Source organism: Peromyscus eremicus, chromosome 19 (genome assembly GCF_949786415.1).
Source record: "Peromyscus eremicus chromosome 19, PerEre_H2_v1, whole genome shotgun sequence".
Classification (NCBI taxonomy): Eukaryota; Metazoa; Chordata; class Mammalia; order Rodentia; family Cricetidae; genus Peromyscus; species Peromyscus eremicus.
The window spans coordinates 23,627,489-23,647,365 of NC_081435.1; the positions used below are offsets into that span (position 1 = coordinate 23,627,489).

Here is a 19,877-nt window from a genome sequence, read left to right on the forward strand (position 1 = left end):
AGACTACATTCCCTGTCCCTGAAGCACTTTCTGGTCCAGTACCTGGATCTGCTCCAAGACTTCGCGCTGCATCTCCACAGCCATGTGGTATATGTGATGATCAGAGTCATTGTACATCACAGCGTTCTGGAACATCAGCATCAGATCCCGCTGGAACTCAGCCATGGTGTGAATGCGTCCCTTAGACAGGTTCCTTTTCAGGGTTGTTAAGTCCATGGGTCTGCAGGAGCAAGAGGAAATCAAACCTTGATGAACTGAAGGCTGAGGCAGGAAGTTATCACGAGTTTGAGGACAGCTTGAGCTACACAGTGAGTTCCAAGCCAGCATGAGTAAGACTGTCTCAAAACAGACAGACAGACAGGCAGGCAGGCAGACAGACAGACAAAAAATGTGATGTCTATGACAAGCTCTTTGAGAACTTGTTCTTGGTGAAAACAGAAGCTGCACTAGTTCATTTTGTTTTTAGTTTTTGTTTTGTCAACTTGGCACAAGCTGGGGTCATCTGGGAAGAGGGAACATCAATTGAGAAAACGTCTCTATTAGACTGGCTTGTGGGCATGTCTGGGGCATTTTTTAAAATTGATGGATGTGGGAGGGTCCAGCCCACTGTGGGTTAGTGCCACTCCTGGGCAGATGGTCCTGAGTGAAGCGTGATCCTAATCAGTCTTAAAAACAAAAACCCGGATTCAGATGTGGAGGGTGAACGCTGAGAGATCAGAGAAGCAGAGCAGCCAGCCACCAGAGACTTCTTACCTCTATGAAATCTCAGACCAAATGAGGGGAAGATCCTATCTCTATGAATCCTCAGACTGAATGAGCAGCCGAGATCCTGTCTCCACCCACTTTACATTCTTGTCTCTACCTCCCTAGGTATGCCTATTAAAGGCATAATCCTCCCAACTTCTGGGATTAAATGTGTGTGCCACCACGGCTTGGCCTCTGTGGTTAACTAGTGGCTAGCTCCGCCCTCTGATCTCCAGGCAAGCTTTATTTGTCAGAACACAAACAAAATATCATACAACATCTGAGTTCTGTAAGAAAGTAAGCTGAGTAAACCATGAGGAGCAAGCCAGTAAGAAGTACCCTTCCATGGCCTCTGCTTCAGTTCCTGTCTCCAAGTTCCTGATGAGTTCCCAGCCTGATTTCCCTGGATGATGGAATAAACCCTTTTCTCCCACAGGCTGGTTTTGGTCATGGTGTTTATCACAGCAATAGAAAGAGTGGCAAAGATAACAATTTTCATAAAATAATAAAAATAGCAGCTGCAGATACTGATCCTTTATAAAGGCCAAACACTGTTGAGCACATTCTATGGTAAGTTAATCCTCTCAATAAACATACAATGTAGGTATTACTTACCATCATCATCATCATTTGGGAGGCACTGAGTATTGAACCTAGGGCAGTGGTTTTCAACCTGTGGGTCAAGACCCCTTTGGGGGTCAACAACCCTTTCACAGGGGTTGAATATCAGATATCTACATTATGATTCATAACAGTAGCAAAATTACACTTATGAAGTAGCAACAAAATGATTTCATGGTTGGGGTCCCTGCAACATGAGGAACTGTGTTACAGGGTCGCAGCATTAGGAAGGTAAGAACCACTGACCTAGGAAGGCCTCACACATACTAGGCAAGTCCCTTCCCATTAAGCCTTTGTCCCAGCCCTTTCTTGGCTTTTTAGAGACAAGAGCTTGTGACATTGCCAGGCAGACCTTGAACTCGATGTCCTCCTGCACTGTCACAGGGAGTCAGGATCTCAGGCTTGCTGACACACCAGACCCACTGTTAGCAGTTTTTGAGTCAGGGTTGTGCTGGGCACGGTAGCATACCCTTGCATCCCAGCACCTGAGGAGCAGAAGCAGGAAGGCGGTCTCTCTCGCCACAGCCTATGCTGACCTTCAACTCATGATATTCCTGCCTCACTTTCCAGAGTGAGGACAAGTAATTATGCTCTCCATTTGACAGATGAAGAAACTGAGGTCTGAAGAGATTACATGCTGGTTTTTTTTCTGGCTATAACCATGGAGATGCCAAAGAGAAGAAAAAGGAGGTTCCTGCTGTGCCAGAAACCCCTAATAGAAAAAGAGAAGAAATTTCAGAGTTGAAGGGAAAGCTCTTGAAAAGAAATGTTCCAAAAAATGCCCCAGAAGACAAAGAGGAAAAGCTTCTTGTGAAAACACACGCCCTATCACAAGGAATACACACAGATACACAGAACCAAGACTCCCAAGGCCAGACGGTAAGAAAGGCTGGAGGGGGTTACACACAGATACACAGAACCGAGACTCCCAAGGCCAGATGGTAAGAAAGGCTGGCAACTCTCCATACTTTGCAGAACCCAGTTGGCCTTTGTCATCAGAATCAGAGATGTCAATATTGTGGTTTGAATGTGAAATATCCCCTGTAGTCCACGCATTGGAACAATTGGGCCTCAGCCGATGTGCCGCTTGAGAAAGTTGTGGAACCTTTAGAAGGTAGAGCCCCGCTGGAAGAAGTATGTCATGAGGGAACACATACTTTCTGTTCTCTCTCCGCTTCCTGTGGACCAGCCAGCCTCTTATCCCTGCCATCATTCTTTCCTGACTGTATCCCTCTGGAACTGTAAGCCAAAATAAGACCTTTACCTCTTAAGTTCCTTTTTTGTTGGTTGTTGGTTTTTTTTATGTGTTTGTTTGTTTTTTGAGACAGAATCTCTCAAAGTAGCCCTAGTTGTCCTAGAACTCTCTATGTAGACCAGGCTGGCCAGAATTCACAGAGGTCCACTTGCCTTGGCTCCTCAGAGTACACCACCACACCCAGGTCTAAGTTGATTTGTTTGTTTTGGTTTTTCGAGACAAGGTTTCTCTGTGTAGTCCTGGCTGTCCTAGAACTCGCTTTGTAGACCAGGCGGGCCTCAGACTCACAGAGATCTGCCTCCTGAGTGCTGGTATTGAAGGCATGTGCCACCACCACCTGGCTAAGTTGATTTTTCCAGAGTATTTTTATCACAGCAACAGAAAGTAACTAAGACAGAAACTGGTACCAGGAGGGGGGCAATTGCTGGTAAGTCTGACTGTAAGGTTCTTAGGTGTTTGAAACTAATTTGGGAGAAGGAAGTGAAAGAGCTTGGAAATTTGGCCTAGAAAAGCCCTTAACTGCTGTAAGAAGGACTTTGTAGGCTCTTCTGGGAAGGAGTCTGTAAGACAAAGAAGCAGAGAAAAGTGCAGACTGTAGGGGCTTGGCTCATGAGGAGTCGGGGTGAACAAGGATTCTATGGGAACTGGGCTGGAGGCCATTCAGGTTTTATTCTGGCAAAGAATTGGCGATATTCTGCAATGTCTAGGCACTTGAGGGAGGCTGACTTAGAAAGTCGTGGACTACTTTGTCTGCAGAGGAGCTTTCAAGGCAGGAAAACACGAGGCTGCTTACTGCTCACTGCTCCATCATCTGTAGTGGGAAAGAGCAGCAAGTGGAGCAAAGTAACAACTGTGAAGCTTGTCAAGGAAGGACGCACAAGCAAGATTAGAGCTGGGAACAAGGAGAGTGCGGATAATAATACACCTTCAATTGTTCAAGAGGAACCTCCTCCTCTGCACTGAGACGACACGGTGCCTTGGAGCTGCAGCAGTGGCTGAGCTGCCCTCGTGTGAGGCTGTGAAGACAGAGTCTAGGCTGTAATAAAGACTCCAGGATATGAGGTGCCAGGACCGTGACATCACCACTGAACACAGATGCAGGCATGGAATGGAGCTGGCCCATGAGAGAATCTCTCTGTGCTATATGCAGACAGCACAACTTTCGGAGCGCAGCGCAACATCAGAGCACCAGGTGCTGAACAGAGAGCTACAGGAATGCTGTTTGCCCTACTGGATTTCAGGCTTGCTTTGGTCCAAACCTTCCTTGCTATTTCCCATTCTTCCCTTTTAAAGTAGGAATGTACACCACGTGCCATTGCATATTGGAAGTATATAGTTCATTTTTTATTGATGGGGGTCACAATTAGGAGATGGGCTGGCAAGATGGCTCTGCAGGTAAATGAACATACTTGCTGTACAGGCCTGACAACCTGAGTTCATTTCCTGGAACCCATGAGGAAGGAGAAAACTGACTGCTGAGAGTTGTCCACTGACCTGTAGCACATATATGAATGTAAGCGTGTGTGTGCACATGCTCACACATACACATAATCATAATGATGATAACAATACTATTTTAAAAAATTAAAAAGCGGGGCTGGAGAGATGGCTCAGGGGTTAGGAGCACTGGCTGCTCTTCCAGAGGACCCGGGTTCAATTCCCAGTTCCCACATGGCAGCTCACAACTATCTATAACTCCAGTTCCAGTAGATCTGACACCTTCACACCAATGCACATAAAATAAAGTTAAATAAATTAAAAAAATAAAAAAACCAGGTGTGGTGGCACACACCTTTAATCCTAGCACTCAGGAGGCAGAGGCAATCAGATCTCTGGAGTTCAAGGCCAGCCTAGACTACATAGCAAGTTCCAAGCCAGCTAGAGCCACACAGTAAATCCCCGTCTCAAACATACAAATTAATTAGAAGAGTGACGGTCTGCGTTTTAGATATTTCAGGTGGAGAATTTGAACCTTTGAAGTGTTGGCACTGTTAGGGACTATGGGGATTTTGAAGTTTGACTAAATGTTTATTAGAAGGGTAACTAAGTTGTCCCCATGAACTTATGGGAACAGGGACTGACTAATGTTTTAATGTTCCCATAGACTCAGGTATTGGAGTACTTGGTGTGCAGCTGGTGGTACTGCTTGGGAAAATTATGGAACTTTTCTTCTTCTTTTCCTTCTTTTTTTTTCTTCTTTTCCTTTCCTTCTTCTCCTTCTCCTTCTCCTTCTCCTTCTTCTTTTTTTCAAGACAGGGTTTCTCTGTGTAGCCCTGGCTGTCCCGGAACTCACTCTGTAGACCAGGCTGGCCTCAAGTCACAGAGATTCACCATCCTTCTCATAACCTTTTAGATTCTATTGTTTTATGACAGCATTTTAAAATAGTTTTGGATTTATTTTTACTTTGTTTATGTGGTACTTACACACCATGTGCATATCTCATGCCTGCGGAGGCCAGAAGATGTCAGAGCCCCTGGAATTTTAACTCCAAAGTTACAGATGGTTGTGAGCCACCATGTGGGTACTGGGAACTGAATCTGAGTCCTCTGCAAGAGCAATTGAATGCTCTTAACAACTGGGCCATCTCCATAATGGCAGCATCTTAGATTAACTATGCTAACATCCAAAACACAGCACCCAACAATGTTTTTGAATTTCCATTTAACAGCTTTATCTTAGCATGTCTAAAACTAACTGCCTGAATGAACACAGGGTCCCTCTTAAAGTTTTCTTCAAGAAGGACCAGGGATGGGTGCACATATGTAACTGTAGCACTAGGCAGTTAGTAGACTGAGGCAGAAACATCTCCAGTTAGCAACCAAACTGAGATAAATGGCAAACAAAATTTAAAACAAAACAAATAATAATAATAATAATAACACCTGTAATTCCATACTCTAGAGGTAGAGGCAGGAAGCTGGAGACTTCAAGATCATCTTCAGCTAAGTTTGAGGCCATCCTGGGGCACATGAGACTGTCTCAAAAACCTGTGGTCTCAGTTAACAGAGCAGCAGAAATGGGAAGGTCACTTGAACCCACAAGTTCTAAACCAATCTAGGTAATATTGAGGCAGGGAGTAGAAAGCATATCAAAAACCATTTTTTTATATTTATTATTTTTTTTAATATTCACAATGTCTAGTCCATTTGTATTAGGCAAATTCAGAGAAAATACTCCATTATCTATCCTATCTTGATGAGTCCAAAGTTTTATACCTAAACCACTTTCTATCATAACTTGTATTACCATCCAAAAAATATCTTTTTAGACCTTAAAACATTTTCTTAGATAAACAACTTAAGCTTTTATGTTTTTTTTGTTTTCCCACTTAAATGTCAAAAACAATTTTTACACTAAACTGGCTTAGATTGGCTGTAGAATATATCTTGAGTTTTTGAGTACTGTAAATAAGATATATAGTCTAGTAGATGGGAAATAAAGAATGAAAAGATAGACATAAAAGCAACAAGGGCCTGGCTCAGGCCTGTAATCCCAGCACTTCAGAGAGAGAGGCAGAAGGATTAGGAATTTAAGGTCAGCTTCAACCATTTGAGACCAGTCTGGGCTACAGGCAATCCACAGAGCAAAACAAAGGAACAAAAGAAAAAGCAATGACCAGGCTAGGAAGGCACACAGCTGGAGAGTGCCGCCCAGCATGCACTAAGCCCAGGTTTTATCTTCAGCACCACAAAAAATGGGCATAGTAGTCCATGTCTGTAACCCCAGAACTTGGGAATTGGGAGTCAGGAGGGTCAGAAGTTCAAGGTCGTCCTCAGCTATCTAGCTATCTGGCCAGTTTGAAGTTAGCCTAGGCTACATGAGACACTGTCTCAAAAAATAAAACAGCAACCAACCACACTCTTAGTCCCTCTCCTACTGACCTTTTCACCACATCCTTGTATCCTGGGGCCTGCTTTTCTGACACAGGCTTCAGAAATGGACTGCTGAACCTGTTAAGAAATAAACCCAAAGAGGATAAAGAAACCCTGGCGGATCACTCTAAAGGAGAAGGGTGGCTCATAACAAGAATACTTCAAACTACAGTGTAAATGAGGTATAGTGGTTCATCATAGTACTAAGGACACTGAGACTGGAGGATCACCAAGAGTGGAAGGCCTGTCTTGACTACATATTGAGTTCTGGTTCTAGGCCAGCCAGGCTACAGAGCAAAAACAAACCAACAGCATATGGCTTTTTGTTGACCTCCCTAAACAGCAAGAAAGTTAGGGAGGGGGAACTCAACCTGTAAAATATTTTAACTATTATCATAATCTCTTTTAGTTAAGGACTCAAAAATTTGTTCAAGGTTTCCAAGACTCTAGGTTTTTTTCTTTTCCTTTTAAAAGTATTTATTTTCATTTTATGTGTATGAATGTTTTGCCTCCACATACATAGGTGCATCACATGTGTGCAGTGCCCACAGAAGCCAGAAGAGGGCACCTGATGCCTTGGCACTTGAGTTACAGATAGTTGTGAGCCACTGTGTGGGCGCTGGGAACTGAGTCCATCCATGTCCTCTGCAAAAGCAGCAGGTGTTCTTACCTGCTGAGCTCTCGCTAACCATTTGTTTGTTTTGAGGCAGGGTGTCACATAGCTCAGGCTAGCCTCAAACTTGCTATTCAGCTAAGGATGAACATGTAGTTGTGATTCTCCTGCCTTGATGGGTGTGCACCACCAGACCTGACAGGTATATGTAACACTGGGCAGTAAGTCTAGAGCTTCATACATGCTAGGTGAGCATTCTCCCACCTGAGCCACACCCATAGCTCTGAGCATCTACTACTGTGGAAAGGAAAAGCCACCACATGGGAAGGAGGCATCTACATCTGAAGTACAAAAATATCAAGTATTAGGAATAAATTCCTAAAGACAATTGAAATAGCACAGCAACGACTCCTTATAGACTAATAAAACAGCGATAGGTCTCACCCATGGCTTCGTTATTAGTTTGGGGGCCTCTTTGTTTTGAGACAGTCTCCTACAGCCTAGGCCTGTCTCAAACTAGAATGCCTTTCGACTTGTGATCATCCTTCTTCCATCTCCCTAAGGCTAGGATAACAGGCATGTTAGGCCCTAGCCAGTGTTCGCTATGTTCCGATGAAACCTAGAACTTTCTGCATGCTGGGCAGGCACAACAGCAGCTGAGTCGCAGACCCACACTCCCACTCCAGTTATGGCTTGTATGAAGGAGGAACATATCCCCTTCTGTGTTCATATCCAAGTACGTGTTTTGGTTCTGGAGATAATCTCACGTTGGAAACCTACCTGTGACTGGCAATCATCTTCCAGACTTGCAAAAGAGTCTTCTTAAATAGGAAATGATCCTGAGTAGGATCACCTTGGCTTAGGTCATTCCTACAGGATATATGACAGAAAAGAGACAGTCGCTTCATAAGTAGTACTGTGTCCCACTAGATGGGTAATGAGGCTTTCCCAAGGCACAGTGCTCCTAATTCAACACTTGCAGGAATATATCATAGGTATGAAAACGTACTTAATACTCTTATAAGGGATAGTAAAGTATATGTTTAACATTTTTTTTCTTTTATGTGTCTCTGAGTGTGCCTGTGTGAATTTATGTGTACCAAGAATGAACTGGTGCCTGTGGAGGCCAGAGACATTGGGTGCCCTTGGTACTGGAATTGCAGGTGGTTGTGAGCTGCCCGAGATGGGTGCTGGGAATTGAACCAAGGTCTTCTACAAAAGCAGTAAGGGCTATTAACTGCTGAGCTATCCTCTCCAGCCACGATAAACTGTATCACTACCACCCAATGAAGTGGTTAACTTTGTTTTATATTTCTCTTTTTTTTTCTTTTGAGACAGGGTTTCATGTAGACCAGCTGGCTTTGAACTAGCTACGTAACTGAAGATGACCCTGAACTCCTGATTCTCCTTTCTCCATATTCCAGAACACTTGAGTTATAGGCTGATGCCACCATGCTGGGTAAGTGGTCACTGTTTTATAAAGTATACTACAATATGAGCCTGCTTGTCCTTTTTCCCTTTTCCCTTCCCCCACCCACACCCTGGTGTTGGAAGCAGGGTCAGCTATGTAGTAAAGACTATTCTGAAAATCTGTGTTTAGCCCAAGATGGCTTTACACTGTTCAGCCTCCAGCTTCCCAAATGCTGGGATTACAGGTCACTTCTGGTTTGTACCTGTGATTCTACAGAACTATCTATTCAACAGTCTGAAGTGGGCCTAATGGTGCACACCTATAACTCAGTACTTTGGAAGCAGGAGGAGGAAGATCAGAGGTTAAAGGCTACATAATGAGCTGGAGGCCAATCTGGGCTGCATGAGACTCCACCTCAGTGTTCCTTCCTAAGTACCTAGAACTACCAGACACGTAGTAGATACTATTAATTTCTTCCTGGCATATCAATGAATTCTCTTATGTTTTATTTGAATGCTAGATAGCAAATATTTTTCCTTTTCACTCTCCCCTGTATGCCTCATTAGAGGCAGGCAAGCTTAGCTATCTGGAAGTTCATTTCTTTGGGCTATACACATACCACTCCTTTTCTAGGAATGCACTTGGTAGCCTAAGACCCTTACCTGAACACACTATGCATACACACTCCTCTCTGAACAATGTACCTAGAAACCTGTTGGCAGCTGGGGATCCCTACCTGTATCAGGCTGTGAGTAGCTGCTTTACACAGAAGAAATATGTCATTCCCCTTATCAACTTCTTGATAATGGCCACCCCCTGCTTTCCATTCTAACGTTCTGAAGTGGGCCCATCTGCCCTAGACTGGTTCTGGATGCAAACTGTCTCCTAACTGAACTTTTTCTTTTTTCTCCCTGTTCTGGAGATTAAACTTAAGCCCTCCTGCATGCTAGTCAATATCCCCTCAGCCTTCCTTCGCATAGTAATCTTAGCTGTCTTCGTTATAGCGTGTGTGTGTGTGTGTGTGTGTGTGTGTGTGTGTGTGTGTGTGTGTGCACACAGGTGGGCACCATGGTGCCCGGATACATATGGAGGTCAGAGGACAACAGCAGGATTTGGCCCTCTTCTCCCACCATGTGGGCCCGGGGACTGAACCCAAGTCAACAGGTCGGCAGCTAGTGTCTTACACACTGAGCCCTCTCTCCAACCCTCATTCTTCACGTTTGTTTGCTTGTGTTTTGATCCTGGGGCTTCTTGTGGGCTGGGCAAGCAAGCCCTCTACATTGAACTTTATTCGTAGCTACCATAATCTTTAAAACTACTTATTAAAGATTCATTTCTCCTCGTGATACGGCCTGTCCTGCACTGAATCGTCTTATTTTATTTTGCTTTTCTTTTGAGATACAACAGCTCGATATTTTATCTCACCTTATAATTTTCCCAGTTGTACAGTTTTCTGTTGAGCCAGGCGGTGGTGGCAAACACCTTTAATCCCAGCACTCAGGAGACAGAGACAGGCAAATCTCTGAGTTTGAGGCCAGCCTGGTCTACAGAGTGAGTTCCAGGACAGCCAGGGCTACACAGAGAAACTCTATCTCGAAAAACAAACAAACAAACAAAAGAAAAAGATATAAATAAAGACTTTCTCGGGCGGTGGTGGCGCACGCCTTTAATCCCAGCACTCGGGAGGCAGAGCCAGGCGGATCTCTGTGAGTTCGAGGCCAGCCTGGGCTACCAAGTGAGTTCCAGGAAAGGCACAAAGCTACACAGAGAAACCCTGTCTCGAAAAACCAAAAAAAAAAAAAAAAAAAAAAAAAAAAAAAAGACTTTCTGCTTACTCCAAAGTTAAATGATATGTTACATGTTCTACATTATATACTGTATTATTCCCTTGAAAGAGATTGTCTTAACACTCAGATTTCCAAATTCTCTAAATCAGGCATGGTGGCACATCTGTAATTCTAGCACTTGGGAGATAGAAACTGGAAGATCAGAACTTCATCATCCTTGACTACACAGTGAATTCAAGGCCAGCCTGGGCTACATGAGACCCTGTCTCAGGAAAAAAAGAATGTCATATTCTCATTTTGCGTTGTATACCAGATGGTATAAATCCATGTGAAACTATAATTCCTATTATCTGCTCAGTTTTAATACCTCCACATAACTATTTATTTTCACATGTATTATTTCAACTATATCTAGAGTCCATTTTTAGATTCATTTTTATTTGATATGTATAAATGTTTTGACTGCATGTATGTATGTGTACTACGTGTGTACCTGGAACCTATGGAGGTCAGAAGAGGGCATTGGATGCCCTGAAATTGGAGTTACAGAAGGTTTTGAACCACCATATGGGTGCTGAGAACTGAACCCTAGTCCTCTACAAGAGCAGTAAGTATTTATAACTGCTGGTCCATCTCTCCAGGCACTTGTAAATCATTTATTTACTTATTTATTTTGAGATATGGTCTCACTATGTATCCCTGGATGTGAACTTGCTGTGTAAACTAGGCTGGCCTTGAACTCACGGAGATCCACATGCCTCTGTATCCTGAGTGCTGGGATTAAAGACATGCACTACCACACCTGGCCTCACCTGGATCTAAATCACATACCACCAAATCATATAATTTTACTATGATCTTTACTCAACTTATCCTTAAATGCTATTATTTACAGAACCCTATCCAAATAAGACATTTAAAGCACAAAACAAATTTCTTTTCTTTTTTCCTATTTTATTTATTTTTTAAGATTTTATTTTTGTTTTGTAATTCTGTGTGTTTCTGTGTACATGAGTGCAGTGCCAGAGGAGGCCAGAAGAGGGTGTCAGATTCCCTGGAGCTGAGGTACAGATGGTTGTGAGCCTCCGGATATGGGTGCTGGGAAACGAACTTGGGTCTTCTGCAAGAGTAGCAAGTGTTCTTAACTGCTGAGCCATCTCTCCAGCCATTCCTATTTTATTTAATGTTTTTATTAGCATATATTAATTATACATAATAATGGATTTCATTACATTGTCATACACGCACATTAATAGATTTCAATCAAATTCACCACCCCTTACCATCTCTTGTCCTCCTTCAACTCCTTTTAATCTCCTTCCTTTTCCCAGTTAGCCTCACTTCTATTTCCGTGTGTGTGTGTGTGTGTGTGTGTGTGTGTGTGTGTGTGTGTGTCCATCCCAATGAGTGGTCATTAGGAAGGTGGATGGGAGGTTTGTTATAGCAGCATCGTGCCTTAAGTTTCGGATCACTCAGACTAGATTAACAATAGCTCTTTTGTACTACGTTGTAGAACTTCACTGATACATCCTCATAATAAAGACTTAATATATCCACTATATGTGCTGTGGTAGGTTTTGTAACCTCATAATTAACCAACTACGCATACTTTAAGAATCTGTCTTACCTTTATTTTATCCATATGGAGACAAATACCAGCCAACATAAATGAGAGTAAAGCAAGGGAGTGGCTAGTACAGCATAGCAGGACCAGAACCCAGAGGCTGTCTCCTGGCCTCGTCAGTGCAGACTTCAGCAGGAGACAGAAAAGAGCCCGGAGAACACCTGTTCTGTCTGTTTCTGTTTTCCAATGCTAGAACATAGGCCTTGAGTATACTAGCCAAGAGCTCTATCAACGGGCTCTCTTTGGGGTCTACCTCCACCTTCCCTCTCCAGGGACTGTTGTTGTGTTATTGTCTGACAGAGGGCTTCACTTTGTAGCCAGACTGGAACTTATTAGGGCAACCAGGGAACTCATGAGCTCTGGGATTATAGATGTGAGGCACCAAGCCCAGATATGGGGCTGTTTTTTAAAGGAGTTTGAAACTTCTGCTTTAACATAAGAATTCAGCTTTCTATTTCCCCTTAAAATAACTGGCCAAGCCTGTAACCTCACTTAGGGGGTAGAGGCAGGAAGATCAGAAGTTTAAGATTACTCTCAGCTACATATTGAGTTCTAGGCCAGCCTGGGTTCCATGAGACCCTAGTTCAAACACAAATAAACAAAAAAAAGATATTTGGTCAAGCAGATATCATTACTGATATTCTGTTCTGTTCTGTTCATATATGCAATTTTCTCTGAGCTGGAACATTCCATTTTGAAATGAAACTTCTTAAAGACTCAGGAAGTTATCAGGCATGTTGGCACATGCCTTTAATCCCAACACTTGGGAGGCAGAGACAGGTGGATCTCTGTGAGTTTCAGCCTGGTCTACATATCGTGTTCTAGGACAGCCAGGTTTGATTCTTTGTCTTAAAACAAGATAAAACAAAGAAAAAGACTCAGGAAGTTCTAAAAGGACTTCCTTTTTAACTCATTAGGAGGCTCATTAAGATCAGGAAGCAAACAACTGGCAAGTCTCAGGAAGTCCCTGAAACTGAGAAGATTCACAGGCTCCTCTCCTGCCAAAGTTATATAAATAGTAAGGACTTCTAAGGAGACTCTCCAATCTATTGAGCTGCCTACAAGTTGTACAGAGGGATCCAAGATTTCAGCTTTTGTGAGATGTTACCATGATGGGTTGGGCTTTCAGTGATACAGATGCCTTTGAGATATTCATTCTCCAGTAAGTAACCTCTCACCTATATTCCTGTAAATTACCCTAATAAACTCATTAGTTCACCAAGGTGGACTTTGGTGGTATCATTACTTTGGTCTGTGATCAGTTCCCTGTTGAGGTAAGTAGATGTTTGCTAGAATTTCCCCAGTAATAACATCACGTAAAACCAGGTTCATTATGTAGTTCAGGAGCATCAGCCTCCAAGAGTGCTAAGATTACAGTCTGTCTGTACCAACATACTTCACTATTTTTTGCTTTCCAAAAACAGTCTAAGGAGGACATGGTGGAGCATATCTGTAATCCCAGTACTCAGGAGTCAGAGGCAGGAGCATTACAAGGCACAGGCTCACAGGAGCTCCCTAGTAAGACCATATTTCAAATAAATAGATAGATAAAATATGGTCTTTAGTCCTTCAGTTAGCTATAAAAATAAGACAATTATATTAACAATTTCCCAAGATACATGCAAGACAAAGGGAGAACATAAACTTTAATCTTAAAGAGCCAGGCATGATGGCTTAGATTTATAATCCTAGTACTTGGAAGATAGAAATAAGAGGATCAATAGTTCAAGGTATCCTCAACTACATAGCTAATTTGAAGCTAGCCTGGGCTACATGAGACCCTGTCTTGGGGAGAAAAACATAATAATTTTTAAAAATATGTATTTTTGGAGACAGAGTTTTGCTCTGTAGCTCTGGCTGTCCTGAAACTAAGTAGACCATGCTGGCCTTGAACTTGAAGCAAAGTCTTCCTGCCTCTGCCTCCCGAGTGTGAGAGCACAGGCATGCACTCCTGGCCCTGTTTCAGTAGTTTTTAAAAAGGTCTAGTTTGTATAATAGTAGATTACTGAGCATCATTTCCTTAGTAAATCAAACTAGTAGTTATTAAGAAGGTTTATGTATGATAGAGACTCTTTTCCCCCTCTTTTTCCCAATGCTGGAGATTGAACCTAGGGCTTTTCATCTACTAAGCAAGCGTTCTATCACTGAGCTACATCCTCATCCATGAAGGCGCTCTTAATATCAACAAAACAGGCTGTTTGTTGTTTTTAAGGTTTATTTAATTTTGTGTGCATAAGTGTTTTGCTTGCATGTATATATTAGCACTGAGTATGTGCCTGGTACTTAACAAGGCCAGAAGTGGGTGTCAGTTCCCATGAAAATGGAGTTATAGGCAGTTGTGAGCCACCAGACAGGTGCCAATAACTGAATCCAAGTCCTCTGCAAAAGCAGCAAGCACTCTTAACCACTGAGCCATCTCTCCAGCTCCAACAGGCTTGTAAACTTCTATTTATAGTATGTTAAAAATTTAACCTGAGCTCAGAAGTCAGGCTAGCTTTGGTGACATATTGAGCACCTTGTTCAAAAAACTATTCTTAGTGTTTTCCACCTGTAACTTCTTTAAAACCTTATAAAATAATTCATTTCATGGTAACAGATTCAAGTAACTACCAAGAGAAGTAAATAAAAGTATGAATCCTAACAATCACGGATGGAGACCTATGCTTAGAGGTCCTAGCCACGCTGGGGATCACATTCAGTATCCTGAGTATGCTAATCAAGCACTCTACCATTCAGTCACACCCCAGCCCTATACTTACAGTTGTGAGGAGTTGGTACAGTTGTAAAGGATATCCACCAGAGGAGTTTCCTGAATGCCCACGCCATCATCATAGTCACCTAAAGGGGGCTGGTCTTCCACATCTGAAGCATCCCCTTCAGCCTGGTCCTCCTCTTTGGAGTCTTGCTGAGCCTCCCCCTGGGAAATCCAAGAAGCACAGGGAACTTTAGAGCTACCCTAGCTGCACCATAACCTGACTTACACAGAGTAAGTGAAGGCGAAGGCAGACCTCAAGGTGAGAAGAAGCCAATTCTATACAGCACCAGAAAAACTAGAACAAGGTGACCTTGTTAGACAAACCGATAAAGTTTATTGATAACCCGAACAATTTAAAGATGTCCCCAAAATGAAACAGTGTACTTAATTCTAAATTTGATGTTGACCTCTGTAGGGAAACAAATAAACAAACCAAAAAAAAAAAAAAAAACAATCCTTTACCATTACCTGCGGTCTTAAAGTTAGCTATTATAGCTGGCCAGATAATATTAACAGTGAGATTCCAAATGTACTGATTATGTTAAGGCTAAAACAAATGTTAGGATAAAAATGGCAAGTTTGGGAACAGTGGGAAAGCTAAATAAGAGGGCTTGGAGTTGGGTGTGACGCGGCTAACTGGGCTGTAGCTCAGTAAAGTGTTTGACTAGCATGCTTGAAGCTCTGGGCTCTGTCCCCACCAGGAAAAGAGAAACTACCATGGGCCTCAGCAGGCTCTAGTCAATGCCTGTGGATGGACACTTCCTGATAAGTACAAGCAGAGTATCACTGCCCTCTCCCTACTAACTTTTTCAACCATAGGTAGTTCTACCTTTCTGTATACTCTCACATTTAGTGCATCTAGTTGTTACAAACTAAATCATGGGTAAAGACACCTCTAAGAAACCCTCTGTCTATTCCAGGAAAGAGACCACCCCTACTGTCCCAGCATGAGGCTATGAGGTTAAAATGGGAGAAGAAGACTTCTAAGACTAGAGGCAGCTGGCTGTTGCCCCTTAGCTCAGACTTTCACTCTGGAAGGTGTATTTCCTGCTGTGGTTCTCATCTGCTGAAAATCCTCCTCTGACTCTTGTTCTACCTGTTTGGCGTTACACACTGAGGACATAAGAACAGAGACGGCTGTGGCTGGGATCAAACAGGAGGAGATAACTCCCATCTATGTAACAATCTTTCTTTAGTTTTTCGAGGCAGGGTTTCTCTGTGTAGTCCTGGCTGTCCTTGAACTCATTCTGTAGACCAGGCTGGCCTTGAACAGAGATCCACCTGCCTCTGCCTCCAGAGTGCTGATGTGAGCCACCACCACCTGATAATAATAATTATGAGCCATGCATTGTACTTGACATGAGCTATCTTTTTATTTCCCTATTTATTTTTAGTTTTTTTTGTTTGGGGTTTTTTTTGTTTTGTTTTGTTTTTCTAGACAGGGTTTCTCTGTGTACCTTTGGTGCCTGTCCTGGATCTCACTTGGTAGCCCAGGCTGGACTTGAACTCACAGAGATCCACCTGGCTCTGCCTCTGGAGTGCTGGGATTAAAGGCGTGTGCCACTACTTGTATTTTAAAAGTGTGCACCACCGCCCAGCTATTTTTAGCTTTTAATTATGTTTATTTGTACACACACACACACACACACACACACACACACACACACACACACACGAGCATACGTGGAAATCAGAGGACAACTTTCAGCAATCAGTTTCCTCCTTCCAGTATGTGGGTTCTGGGGACTGAATCTGAGTCTTCAGACTTGGTAGTGAACACCATTAGCTGCTAAGCATCTCATTTTCCGATTTAGCTATTTATTGTGTTTGAGACAGGTCTTACTGTCTTGCCCAGGCAGATCTCAACCCCCAAGGTCAAATGGTCCTTGTACCTCAGCCTCCTGAGTGGCTGGCTGTGTGCATCCCTGAACTCCACTCAGTGGTCTCCTTTGTTTGCAACCCAGTCTCATTTACCTCAGGCTGGACTTAGATGCGGCTGAGGATAACCTCAAAATTCTGATCTTCCTGCTGCTACCTCTTGACTGCTGGGAATCACACATGTGCATTGTTACACTCTGCTTATTTGGAGCTGGGGATCCAACTCAAGGCGTTATGCATGCTAAGCAAGCAATCTACCAATTAGCTCACCCCTAGCCCTGTTTAGGGTGTCTTATAGCCCACGCTGATTTCAAATTCGTTGTGCAGCCAAGGATGGCCTTGAATTTCTGATCCTCCTGCCTTTGCCTTCCAAGTGCTGGGATTACAAGGGTGTGCTACAATGTCTGGCTGAATTCTTGTTTTTTGAGACAGGGTTTCTCTGTGTAGTTTTGGTGCCTGTCCTGGATCTTGCTCTGTAGACCAGGCTGGCCCTCGAACTCACAGAGATCCACCTGGCTCATGCCTCCCTGAGTGCTGGGATTAAAGGCGTGTGCTACCACCACCCGACTCTGGCTGAATTCTTGCATTTAAATCTCACCATAAGATCTTTAAAGAAGAACACTATTTAATCTGTGTGGAGCAGAGAAAACAGGGGTTCTGAATATCCAGTAACATACTATAGATCACATGGTGCTTTGGACCCAAGAAGTTTAACTAACTCTGGAGTAGGATATGTGTTGTAGCCACTCTGTTCCACTACCCTGGGAAGACCAGGTGATTGAAACTGTTTACCTCTTCACTCTCTGTAGGTAGCCCCCCCCCCCCCATGGTATAGTATGTGTGGGGGCTGGAGCTGCCGCTGGCTTTCCATATTCTCTCAGTAGCTTCTTTCAAGCCACTGAGTCTAGCCTGGCTACAAGCTCTTCAGTCTGTCTGCAGGGCTCCTCTTTCACGTTGGTAGTTTCCATTTCCCTCCTCTCCTGTTGCCTGGTACCAACCAGAGGAAGGGCAACAGTTTTCCCTTGATTCTTTGCTGCTAATGCACAATGGCTCCATTAAATAAGCCACCTGCAATCAAAGTTTATTTTTAGATGCACTGGAACAGCAGCGGAAAACAGCATCCATACCTCAGTGATGCCACATGCTCGCACTGTCAGCATGATGTCTAAGATGGCAACTAGATTTAACCCACTTGATCATTCAATTAAATTTTATCAAAGGTACTGGGTTAGTTGCTCGGGTCATTATGGTGAACATGTAGACATAGTTCTTGGCTCTTTTTGATTATGGTATAATTTTTAATCTCAAGTGCCAATTGTGATTAATTGGAAGTAGTTGTCTAAAAAACTTAAAATTTTTTTCTTCTACAGAAGTGGCGATATTTGAAGTAGATACTTGCTGAACTTGATGTACATTCTCTTGAATATTTTCAGCTGCAGAATAAATATAAATTCACTGTTCCAATCTGTTGGTCCTCAGCCCTTAACCAAGGTAATGACACTTGAACAAATGGCAAGAATACTCATCATAAGGCAGCCCTGCATAGAAAAATTCTACTTCCTAAGACCTAGGGGGCTAAAGATGTGGATTTAGGACACTCCATTGCCAACTTCAAATTTGTCCCATATTCTACATCAGCACCAAGTGCTGAGGGCATAACAATCAACCAGCCACTGCCATATTGGAACTTGTATTTTGTTTTTATTTTTTAAAGATTTATTTTTATTTGCTGGGAGTGGTGGTACATGCTTTTAACCTCAGCACTCAGGAGACAGAGGCAGGCAGATCTGTTTGAGGCTAACCTAGTCTACATAGTGAGTTCCAGGACAGCCAAAGCTGCAGAGTGAGACCCTGTCTCAAAGAAACAAACAAACATACATACAAAAAAAAAAAGGTTTTTAATTTTATTTACATATATGTGTGCATGTTTCTGAGCATAGGACACATGTATGTGGGTATCCAAAGAGGTCAGAAGAGGGTATTGATCTCCTGGAACTGGAGTTACAGGCAGTTGTGAGCTGCCTGATGTAGGTGCTGGGAACCAAACCCCAGGCATCTGCAAGAGCAGCAGGTGCTCTCAACCACTGACTCCTCTCTTTAGGCCCTGAGCCTCTGTTTCAGTAAACTCCTAACAGTAGTAGGACTATGCAAGGGAAGCGTTTGGTAAAAGCTGGGGGGACAGGGTGGTGCACACCTGGGAATGGCAGCCCTTGGGAAGCCGAGTTCCCAGGACTAAGTAGTCAGAGCCATCTCAAAAGGAAGGGAAAGAGAAGGGGAGGGGAGGGGAATGGGGAGAGAGAGGGGAAAGAAGTGTGGTCTTTCCAGCTACGGCAATAATAGCTTCCCCTTACCTCAGACAGGGAGTGGAGGAGGTTCTGGCTGCTGCCTTGCTCCGCCTCCTCCTGAGGTTCTTCACTCTCGACATCTTCCATAAGAAACTCACTAGATTCTCTCTCTGGGCTGCTTTCCTCTAGGTCTTCAGCCTCTGCATCTGGAGCCTCAGTTTCCCTCCAGCTGCCCACATCAAGGTCCAGACTGGAGTCCCAGGAGCTGAAGAGGGATCTGTAGTCATTGCTCAGCTCAGAGTCATCGGGATAGTCTTGTCCAGAATCCAACCAAACCCACTCACACCCCATCTGTAAACATATAGAAAAATGCATTAAATTAACGCAAATAAAAACAAAACAAATTAATTCAAATAAACACTCTCAATACACCCCTATCTTTCAAGTTCATAGAAAGAGTCCAGAAATTTCTATTCATTAGGAGGCATAAGAGCCAGCTAAAGGGATACATTAGATGAAATTTTTATCTTTTGGATTAAAAAAAAAAAAAGCTTCATGTTTGTGTTATCCCATTTTTAAACTTGGAGATCTTCATCTCCAAAAACGGGGTGGGGATTGGAGCATACCTGCCTTAACAGACTTGCTTTATCACAAATTGTCCATGAACTCAACCACAAGGCAATAAACTTGAGGATAAAAAGATTTTCTTCAGTGTATACACATTTTAATCTATATGAACTTATTAACCATTAGTTTCAAAACAATCATGGTTACCTTTGGCATCCTTCTGGTCATATCTGACTGTCAGAATAAAAACAAACACTTTTTTATTCATTCATTCATTTGGAAATTTTATTATTGTTACGTGGTGTGTGTATAAATGCCATGTGTGTGCAAATATGTGAATAAATGCCATGCATGTGCAGGCGTCCATGGGCCAGCAGAGGGAGGGATTGGATCCCTTGGATTATAAGTGGTGGTAAGCCACCTGATGTAGGTGCTGGGACTTGAACTCAGGTTCTCTGGAAGAG

General features: G+C 43.1%; 1 protein-coding gene and 1 long non-coding RNA gene across 9 annotated transcripts in view; one reads left to right on the forward strand and one right to left on the reverse strand.

Moving 5' to 3' along the window:
* Window positions 1-19,877, reverse strand: part of Brd8 (bromodomain containing 8) — a 47,088-nt gene that overhangs the window by 894 nt on the left and 26,317 nt on the right. For 6 of the 8 annotated variants that reach the window (XM_059245939.1, XM_059245935.1, XM_059245941.1 and 3 more), the window contains 5 exons: window positions 18,913-19,197; window positions 14,688-14,845; window positions 7,887-7,976; window positions 6,503-6,571; window positions 43-220 (listed from right to left, as the gene is read on the reverse strand). In XM_059245939.1, coding sequence (XP_059101922.1) covers window positions 43-220; window positions 6,503-6,571; window positions 7,887-7,976; window positions 14,688-14,845; window positions 18,913-19,197 — 780 coding nt within the window. Of the gene's footprint in view, window positions 1-42; window positions 221-6,502; window positions 6,572-7,886; window positions 7,977-11,243; window positions 11,476-14,687; window positions 14,846-18,912; window positions 19,198-19,877 lie in introns of those variants that run through there. The other 2 variants (XM_059245937.1, XM_059245938.1) reach the window with 2 other exon arrangements.
* LOC131895498 (uncharacterized) lies at window positions 159-19,385 on the forward strand. The gene is made up of 5 exons (XR_009375199.1): window positions 159-308; window positions 6,549-6,675; window positions 8,445-8,565; window positions 17,932-18,052; window positions 19,036-19,385. It is a non-coding gene; the product is annotated as an uncharacterized LOC131895498 (long non-coding RNA).